General features: G+C 53.5%; 1 protein-coding gene across 7 annotated transcripts; it reads right to left on the reverse strand.

The window, feature by feature from the left end:
- Positions 1-1,233: 1,233 nt before the first annotated feature.
- Positions 1,234-9,601, reverse strand: NEFH (neurofilament heavy). 7 transcript variants are annotated; one of them, XM_036874164.1, is made up of 6 exons: positions 8,673-9,601; positions 6,582-6,781; positions 5,481-5,605; positions 2,987-3,857; positions 2,867-2,908; positions 1,234-2,824 (listed from the first exon to the last, which is right to left on the reverse strand). In XM_036874164.1, the coding sequence occupies exons 1-6, from the start codon at positions 9,547-9,549 to the stop codon at positions 1,817-1,819; spliced, it is 3,123 nt and encodes a 1,040-aa protein (XP_036730059.1). In that variant the 5' UTR covers positions 9,550-9,601; the 3' UTR covers positions 1,234-1,816. The 7 variants fall into 7 exon arrangements, with proteins under 7 accessions (XP_036730059.1, XP_036730061.1, XP_036730060.1 ...); XM_036874166.1 differs by having other exon boundaries at positions 1,234-3,148; positions 3,419-3,857; XM_036874165.1 differs by having other exon boundaries at positions 1,234-3,190; positions 3,377-3,857.
- Between the last annotated feature and the right edge of the window lie 579 nt (positions 9,602-10,180).

A 10,180-nucleotide genomic window follows, 5' to 3' on the forward strand; every position in this document is an offset into this window, starting at 1 on the left:
GGCTCAGTAGTTGTGGCACACAGGCTTAGTTGCTCCATGGCATGTGGGATCTTCCTGGACCAGGACTCGAACCCGTGTCCCCTGCATTGGCAGGCGGATTCTTAACCACTGTGCCACCAGGGAAGTCCAGTCATCTATTTCTATGTAACATATTACCCCAAAACTTAGTGGCTTAAAACAACAAACATCTATCATCCAGGTGCAGTTTAGCTGGGTGCTTCTTCCTTAAGGTCTCTCAGAAGGCTGCAGCCAGGGTGTTGTCTGGGGCTGAAGGCTCAGCAGGGGAGGATCTGCGTCTGTGCTCAACAGTGTGGTTGTTGGCAGGATTTGGTTTCTTGTTGTACTGAGGACCGCAGTTCCTCACTGGCTGTTGGCCAGGGGCCTCTTTCAGTTCCTGGCCATGTGGGCTTCTCCTTCTTCCATTGGAATGAGCAAGTAGAATGAGCAAGAGAGAACAAGCAAAACAGAAGCCAGAATCTTTTTGTAATCTACTCTCAGAAATGACATCCCATCACTTTGCCATATTCTAGTCATTACAAGTAAGTCATGAGGTCAAAATTTTACAGTAAGGACCCCACATAAATCCACAAGAGCACCACAGCTTTCAAAATCATGTCCGGAGAAGCATGTTGGAGTCCAATTAAGTGACTATTGACCAATTGTTCCCAATAGTTGGTGACTATAGTCTTCACTACAGGTGAATTAGCTACATATGGCCCCTCATTCAGAAAGCTCATCCCTCCTTACAAAAAAGGACACATGCAGAGCTCTTAAATAGATGGCTCAGCGTCCTCAGGACCTCACCTGTTCCCAGACTTCAGCGTGCGTTAGAATCAAGTGGGACTTGGTGAAGCATTCACTTCACCAAGTGAGCAATCACCTCATTTTCTGATTCAGTGGTCTAGGGTGGAATCAAGGAATCTGCATATTTATAAGGCTCCCAGATGATGCTTATGTAGGTGGTCCATGGACCTCACTGAGAAACCACACACCAGGCCACCTGTCTACAAGATTTTAAAGATAAAGCACCGAGCACATTGCCTGGCACATGGTTTGTGCCCAGTAAATAGCCCAAGAGAGGCCTTGTAACTGGTCCCAGACCCGCACAAGACATCTGATTCCCATTCAGTCCTGTGCATTAAGAGTGAGATCAAGACCTCCCTTGCCCATCCCCCAGCCTGCCCACGGGAAAAGAATAACAACAGCAGCATTTTCATTTTATAAGCACTTGGTTTTATTGCACAGAAGCAATTGAAAGTGGACTCCAGTGGAAAAGTGCTCCCTGGCATGGTTCAGTGGCCAGCGCCCAGCCCCACCTGCTCCAGCTCTTCCAGGATAGAGAGCTTTGGGCAAGGGCTCGACCACTCCTTTGGAAAACAGAAGGCATTCAGGAATAGGTTAAGACATCTCAAGCATAATGTGTTTCTAACTGCTCATTCATTATTGCGGTCATCGGTCAGTTGCACATACAGGAAATAAATGCACTTATTGGAGAGGAGGGGGGCAGTTTTTATAGTCAAGTGTTTACATGTGGCATTCGGCATATTATCACATTCGGCTACATAAGCTATCATAACATAATTGTCCATCGCCTAGGGAGGGTTTGGGGCGTGGGGCCGGGGGTTGGGAGGACCCTCTCTTGCTAACACATTGCTAATAGAAATTCCTGTTTGGTGAAGGAGGGCCTAAGGAGGTTCTAAGCAGAGTTTCTTCTTAAAGAAAAAGGAGAAAAAATGAAAATTCGTTACACCGACCCTTGAGCTCCCAGACCCTCCTGAGTTTCTTTGGCTGCTCTGGATGTTCCTTTCTCCCTGCCTTACTTCTCTCCCTTGGTGGCCTTGTCTTCTGTGGCCTTCTCTGGAGGCCTGCTGTCTTTCTGGTCTGTGCTAGAGGATTTCTCAGCCTTTTCTGCCTTGGCTTTGCCTGGTGTGGAGGCCTCCTTGCTGGGCTCCTCCTTGGCTTGGGCCTCTGCTTTGGGTTTCTCCTCAGGCTTCTTGGCCTCTGTGGCCTTCCCCTCCTTGGCGTCTTTTTTCTCAGGTGCCGCTGGCGTCTCTTCCTTCTTTGGCTTTTCCGGCTCTTTCTCTGCTGCTTTGCTGGGTTCTTTGGCCTTGGCATCATCTGGTTCCTTCTTGGCCACCTCAGTCTTCTCTTTGGGTTTGGCCTCTTCCTTCCCCTTGGCAGCAGCCTCCTTCTCTGGGGTGGTTGCTTTTTTCTTATCTTCAGCCTCTTCCTTCTTGGCTTCAGCTTTGGGTTCTTTGGGCTTTTCCACAGCAGGGTCCTTCTTCTCCTGGACCTCGGGCTTTGGAGCCTCCTTCTTGGGCACCTCATCTTTTTTGCTGTCCTTCTTCTCCTCAGTTTTCAGTGTGGCTGGAGTTTTCTCTTCCTCTGTCTTCTTTGGGGGCTCTTTGACTTTCACCTCCTGGGGTTTCTCTTCCTCTTTCATGGGGGACTTTGCCTCCTCCTTCTTTGGGACCTCCTTCTCAGGAGCCTTGGCCTCCTCCTTCACAGGAGACTTGACCTTCTCTGGGGATTTGGCCTCCTCCTTGACAGGGCTTTTGGCCTTCTCTGGGGACTTTGCTTCTTCCTTCATGGGAGACTTGGCCTTCTCGGGGGACTTCACCTCAGCTGGGGACTTGGCCTCTTCTTTAACTGGGGATTTGGCCTTCTCTGGGGATTTGGCCTCTTCCTTCACAGGGGACTTGGCCTTCTCTGGGGATTTGGCCTCTTCCTTCACAGGGGACTTGGCCTTCTCTGGGGATTTGGCCTCTTCCTTCACAGGGGATTTGGCCTTCTCTGGGGACTTCACCTCCACTGGGGACTTGGCCTTCTCTGGAGATTTGGCATCTTCCTTCACAGGGGACTTGGCCTTCTCTGGGGATTTGGCCTCTTCCTTCACAGGGGACTTGGCCTTCTCTGGGGGCTTCACCTCCACTGGGGACTTGGCCTTCTCTGGGGATTTGGCCTCTTCCTTCACCGGGGACTTGGCCTTCTCTGGGGATTTGGCCTCTTCCTTCACAGGGGACTTGGCCTTCTCTGGGGACTTCACCTCCACTGGGGACTTGGCCTTCTCTGGGGATTTGGCCTCTTCCTTCACCGGGGACTTGGCCTTCTCTGGGGATTTGGCCTCTTCCTTCACAGGGGACTTGGCCTTCTCTGGGGATTTGGCCTCTTCCTTCACAGGGGACTTGGCCTTCTCTGGGGACTTCACCTCCACTGGGGACTTGGCCTTCCCTGGAGATTTGGCCTCTTCCTTCACCGGGGACTTGGCCTTCTCTGGGGACTTGGCCTTCTCTGGGGACTTCACCTCCACTGGGGACTTGGCCTTCTCTGGGGACTTGGCCTTCTCTGGGGACTTGGCCTCCACTGGGGACTTGGCCTTCTCTGGGGATTTGGCCTCTTCCTTCACAGGGGACTTGGCCTTCTCTGGAGACTTCACTCCTGGGGACTTGGCCTTCTCAGGAGACTTGGCCTCAGCTGGTGATTTTGCTTCTTCTTTCACAGGGGACTCAGCCTTTTCTGGGGACTTGCCTTCTTCCTTCACTGGGGACTTGGCCTCCTCTTTCTCTGGAGATGCGGCCTCTTCTGCTGGGGGAGATTTTGCTGCTTCTTCTCCCCCTTCCTCCTCCTCTTTGGCCTCTTTCTCTTCTTCTTCAGTCACTTCCTCAGTCAGTTGGACCTCCTCTGTCTGTTCCTGCACAATCACAGTTTCCTTCTCTAACTTTTCTACCACCTTGATCTTCTCTTCGCTTTTGACTTTTATATGAGTGGATATGGTGGGGATTTTGGGGAGTCCTTCTAGAAGGGAGAAAGGACTCGGGCCAAAGCCAATCCGACACTCTTCACCCTCCAGGAGTTTTCTGCAGAATGGATAATGGAACACGTTACTATTAACTCAGAGCCGATCAATGAGTTAGGGGGCTTCCTGAGTTACTCTGAAGGTCCACCGCATCCAGTGATATGCACTTTGGTGGAGGAAGGGATGTGAATGGTGGGCACTTTGAGACTGGAGAAGGTCACTTAGCAGATCATCCCAGGGACCACCCAGAATCCACACCCCAATGGCACTGCTCTTGTTTAATGCAGCTAAGGTTGCAACTTATAAAACTTTTTTCTCCTGAAAAAATGGCCCTCAAGAGAAAACACCTATATTAACAACATTTATACTTATTGTCCCTCAACTAAAATGTTATTCAAGAGAAAGGTGGGAGTATGAGCAAGGAATTCCACATGTATAAACCTGGGTTTAAGAGGTCTTAGAATGTTCCCATTTGAATTTCAAGGGTCTACTGTTACCTTATATTCTCATCCTTTGGGTTTTAGGAACATGGTGGGGGAAGTTTCCACTCTTTTCTACTCACTAGATGTGTGACTTTAGCTAAGCCACTCAAGCTCTTTCATCCTCGGTCTCCTCATTGGTAAAAACAGGGTCATTAAGAGTCCTAACCTCAGAGGGCTGTTTCAGTGAAATAATAAATAAAAAGAACCTGGCAATACCTGCCTCAGAGTAAGTGTAGTGGTTACCCATACAGACCAGTGCTCTGCAAATTTAATGGCATGCAAATCACCCAGGGACCTGATTAAAATGCAGATTTTGATTCAACAGGTCTGGGGTGCCTTTCTAACCAGCTTTCAGATAATGCTGATTGTGCTACTCCATGGACAACACTTTGAGTAGCAAGACTAGAGATTAGAGCCAAGATGTGGGAAGTGAAGGGTCACTAGCCAACAACTGGGACAGGCCTTCACAGGGTCAGCCCTGTTCCTTAGCAGGAAACTGCTAAGCTGGGAGGTCTCTTGGCTTTCTCATGGCTACTTTTTACTGAGGGCTTTCTCTGTGGCAGCCCAGTGGTACCTGTGTTACCTGGATTAGCTCAGGAACAGGATTAGCACCTCCTCCCAACAATCCCAGGACGTGGGTACTGTTATTATCACCCCTATTTTATTTCCCCAGGAAACAACTGCTCAGAGAGCTAGGAATCTCTAAGAGGTAGAGTTGTGAAGGCCCTTGACAACTCAAGTACCTCCTTTCCCTCCAAGACAACCTCTAGCTGGCTGGATTTGGGAAGAGGGTGAGGAGGTTTAACCCTCTGATTCACCATCAGAATGAAACTACGTCACTCTCAAGATATTTGTCTCTCAAAAGGTAGAATGGTGGTTGCCAGGGCTGGGGGGAGGGAAGGGAAGGGAGTGGAGAGTTACTGTTTAATGAGCACTGAATTTCAGTTTGGGAAGATGAAAAACGGTCTGGACATACATGATGGTGATGATTGCACAATAATGTAAATATTTTTAATGCCCCTGAACTGTATACTTAAAAACGGTTAAATGGTAAATTTTCTGTTATATACATTTCACCACAATAAGAAAAAAAAATTTTTTTTTTTTTTCTCTAAGACTGGCAGGCTACCTCACTGTGGGGCTTAAAATCCAAGGCTTCTCCTTCTAAGAACCACCACCCAAAGGCCCCCTGGCCCCCTGACCTGTAAGCAGCAATCTCAATATCCAGAGCCATCTTGACATTGAGCAGGTCCTGGTACTCTCGGAGCTGTGCTGCCATCTCCCACTTGGTGTTCCTGAGCTCAGCATCCAGCTGCTGGATGGCTTCCTGGGGAGGAGAAGTCACATACATGTCACGCGCCAGTCAGCATTCTGGCCCTCAGCACCGGAGGAGCTGCGGCAGGCTATGTAAACCCAACGTAGTCCTGTTCAGCCAGGCTTGCTGGGGCCAACCCCCACCCGGTGAAAGCTACGGATCTCATTCATGGACATGAAAGTCACCTGGAACAAAACTCCTGCTGTGTGTATAACCTCAGCCTGGGAAGTGGTCTGGAACGAAACACACCAGACACCAACAATGGTCATCACAGGTCAGTGGGATGATCGGTGAATTTTTACAGATCTTAAGCTTAGAAAGGGCTCAGTGGGAACAGGGCCTTGTCTGCTTTGGCTCCCTATTGTTTCCCCAGTGCTCCAAAGTGCCTGCCTCACAGTACAGGCTCGGGAGGCATCTGTTGACCGAGACAATACACAGAAGCACGCTCAATACGAGCTGAAGCTTCTCCCCTGACCCCAAGCCCACTTAGCCACTGCTTGAAGTGAATCAGTATGGCTGATTTTTATTGCCTCCTTTTTCTACAATCACCATATATTACTTGGATAATAAGCTCTTTAAAAGCGATATTTTCTTTTGGCAGTTGTCTTTAATGGGAGGTATCTGCCAAGGCCTTCCCCAGGCTACCCTCACTCATAGACACTGGTTATTGTTTACTGAATGCCCACTATGACCAAGACCCTGCTGAGCACACTCACTCCTTGCATGAAAAGTTCGTCTCTCTCTTTAATCTTCATAGCTCTGCAAAGGAGGCTTTTTTTTCCCCATTGCATTGAGGGAATTCAGAGTCAGAGAGGCAGATACTTTCCTGGGGTCACACGGCTAGAAAGACATACTGGTACCCCTGGTATGTCTGACTCCAAGGCCCATGGTCTTAACTACAATGACCCCACTCAAAGAGGGGCAATGACTTGTCCAGAGTCACCCAACCAGGTGAGACAGTCTGGCTCTCTGCCCCACCCCTGCCCACCTGGTAGGATGCGATGTCAGCCTGATGACGGTCCTCCAGCTCAGAGCGCTGCCTCTCCAGTGAGTCCTTGGTGCTTTTGAGCGCCTCCAGCTCTGTGGTCCTGGCCTGCAGCTGCCGCCGGTACTCAGTTATCTCCTCCTGTGCCAAGCGCATGGCGTCTGTGTTCACCTTGGCTGCCTCTGACAGTCGGTCCAGTCTCACTGGGAGAGAAGGGAGTAGGGCACAGGGTTAGACACAACTGGATTTGGATTCTACTGCCCAGATCTGGAAGGTGACACACATGTGTTGAGGACCTACTGAGTGCCGGTGCCATCTTGGATGCTTAACTCACCCTATCCTTTGTGATAGGCAAATGACGACTGTCCAAGGCCAGTAGGCCAGTTTGAGTAGCAGAGCTGGGATTCAAATCTAGTGTCTATCTGGCTCCAAAGATCACACTGTCTCCCCAAACTCAGGATCTGGAAACTCTGCAGGGCAAAGGAAGCCCACATTTCTGGTCCTCCTGGTTCAGCTCCCCAGCAAAGGCTGGCAGTGCTGAGGGTTCGTATGTGAAACCTGACCCATGGGGCTTAACTCTGAGCTTGTGGTTGAACAAGTTAATGAGTCTGTGACCTTTAGAGGCACGAGGACGCTGTGAGCCACCATGTAGCCATAGCCCCTTCCTTGCAGGTTTCTGCTTTGCAGAGCCCAAGGTCACTGCAGAGCCTGGGGCCTGCGTGCCAGCTCCTCTGTCCCCTCCTCCCCCTTGCTGCGCATTCTCTAGCACAGGAGCCCCTGTGCCAATGGCAGCCACACCCTGGCCCCTGTGAGCAATGGGCTGCAGGTTCCCAGAAGACTTTTCAGGGGCCAGTGGGGGTCTGGAGGCTAGTCTGAACCTCCTGAATGTGGACATCCTGAATCCTGAGATAATGACACTCAGGACCTGAGTCTTGGGAGTGGGGGAGGAAGAAGGGATGCCAGCTGGGTGGTCCAGAAGTCCTGAGATGGATGAAGGGCAACGCCCAAGAGAGCAGAGAGGTTTGCTCTGGGAGGAGCCTTGCTGCAGAGATGGGGGAGGGGATGGTTCTGCCACTGCAGAGGAGAGGAAGGAACTGGTAAAGCAAGGCATCAAAATCCCAGCTTTTCTGGTTTTTCTCTGCTAGTACTGGCAAAGACTTAGAAACCATCCAAGTGGGTGAGGATTCTTACGCACTGTGGATCACAGACCTGTCTGAAAATCACTGAAGCCTCTGTACCCTCTCCCAAGAACAATGCAGTTTTACAGACAGTTTCAGGAAGGCTCATGGAGCTCCCCAGGGTAAGAAGCCCAGTTAGTCGACCCCCCTTTCAACCCCAAAAGAAATGAAAACCAGAGAGGGCAAGTGTTGGTCAAAGTCACCCTGCAGGTGCTGGGCACAGCTTCAAAGCTGCTGCAGCTGCAACCTAGCTGACTCAGGGTGGCACGGAGTTGGGGGAGGGAGATGGGTTTGGGAGGCTCCCGGCTTTTCTGAAGGGGAGCAAGGACATTAAAGGGCCCACAAACCACTTCGGCTTCAGGCACCAATTGTTTGTAATGGTGGTCCCCCTGGGGAGAAAGAATGCGAGAATGACCCACCCTCCCCAACTGTAGTGGGGAAGAGCCCGACAGGTGTCAGAATAGGGTTCTCTGCAGTGTGCAAGAAAGTGGGTGGGCAGCATTGGACAGGGAAGCCATGTTACTTTGAAGGGCAAAGAGCACCCCAGCGACTAGAAGCCGGCACCGCTTTGGAGCAGTAGAGGGAACCTGATGAAGAGGGGCCTCACAGTGCGGTTACCAAAACTCGGGAGAAGGAGCAGAGAGGACCCAGAGTTGAAGGACAGATATAAGGACCCTGGAGAAGGCCAAAGGAGAACCTAGAGTTGGGGGGAATGGGGGGGTGTCCCACAAGAGACCTAGAGTAAAACTGTTTAACTAAGGGCATGCACTCTGCAGGAGAAAGCTGAGCAGCGCACCATCCAGTCCAGCCACCTCTACGCAGAGTCCACCAGCACCCTAAGTCATGCCACCCTTCCCCTCACTGACCGACCAACAGAGGGCGCCCCCATCCTCCCTGTCCCCGCTCGCCTGCGAACCTCGGAACCACTCCTCGGACTGTAGCGTGCTCTGCACTGCGTGGCCTTCCAGCTGCGCGCGGATCTCGCGCAGTGCCGACGTCACGTCGCACTTGAGGGCGTCGCGCGCCTCGGCCTGCGCCTGAGTCTGCGCGGCGCTGCTGCCCTGGATCTGGCCGAGCAACTCGCCCACCTCCTGCTGGTGGTGACGCCGCAGGTAGCCGCACTCTTCCTGCAGGGCCAGAGCCTTTTTCTGCAGCTCGACGCGCGCCGCTTCGGCCTCCTGCGCAAAGCGCGCAAGTGCGCGCGCCGCCGCCTCAGCCTCCTCGCGCTGCCGGGCCTCGTCGTCTAGGCGCTGGCGCACGTGCGCGATGTCCTCCAGCAGGTGCTCTTGCTCCAGGCGCAGCTGGCCGCGGGCCGCGCCCAAGTGCAGCACAGCGCCGCGCATCTCGCGCATCTCGCGCTCGTATAGCTCGCCCATGGCGGCGCGGCCCGCCTGCTGCTGCCGCAGCGCCTCCGCCTCTCCCTCCAGGCTGCGGTTATGCGCCTCGAGCTGCCGCACCTTGTCGATGTAGCCCGCGAAGCGGTCGTTCAGCACCTGCAGCTGTTCCTTCTCGCTGCGCGCCGCCGCCGCCACCACCACGCAGCCCTCCGGTCCGTTGCTCAGCGTGTCTAGCGAGTCGATGCTGGAGGCGGCTCCCGCGCCGCGGAAGCGGCTCGGCGAGGCCGACACGGAGCTCACGGACGTCCGCGCCCATGAGTGGAAGCCGCTGGAGGAGCCGGCTGCAGAGCGCGCTCCACCCGCGCCGCCCTTGCGAGCCAGCCCGTAGTGCAGACTGCCGCCTCCGTGGAGCGGCGCGAAGGCGCCCAGCAGCGCCTCAGCGCCGCTGAAGCTCATCTTGGCTGGAGCAGGTGCGGCTGCCGGCGGAGCGGGAACCCGAAGCCGGGACGGGGCGGGCGGCACTGCGGTAGCACCCGGACGGCCGGCCCTTTTATAGCAGCACGGTGGGGTCCAGCCCCTCAGCAGTTGCTGGGGGGGTGAGCGGGGGAGGAGGGCCCCGCCCTCTCCGCCTCCTCCCGCAGCGGCCCGGGGCCGGCTGGCTCCGCCGCAGTGAGAGGGGCGGGGCAGGGAAACCAAGGAGTGAAGGGAATCGACGACGCAGCGTCAGAGAAGCACCCCCGAAGCAGAGTCAGGCGGTAGAGGACTCCCGGAGCGCACCGAAGGGGAGCCCTCTGGTGCGGGTCGGGAGACCCTGCTACAATGTTAGGAATTAAAGAAGGAGCCTGAAATGGGGGGGCGGGCAAAGAGACCTGATGGGAATAGGGGCAGGATGCCTTCGGGCTGGAGCGATAGAAGACTCAGTAGGATGAGAGGACCCCCGAACGAGAGGGAGCACAGGTTTTTCCTCATAGTTAGACCCTCAGGATAGGGGATGCAGAGTGTCTGCAGCCGGCCCGGAATAGGGGAGGGAGAAAAGTAATCCTGAATGGAGGCATAGTGGGCACTACAGAGGGTAGAGGTAGAAAAC

This window comes from Balaenoptera musculus, chromosome 14, assembly GCF_009873245.2.
Source record: "Balaenoptera musculus isolate JJ_BM4_2016_0621 chromosome 14, mBalMus1.pri.v3, whole genome shotgun sequence".
NCBI lineage: Eukaryota > Metazoa > Chordata > Mammalia > Artiodactyla > Balaenopteridae > Balaenoptera > Balaenoptera musculus.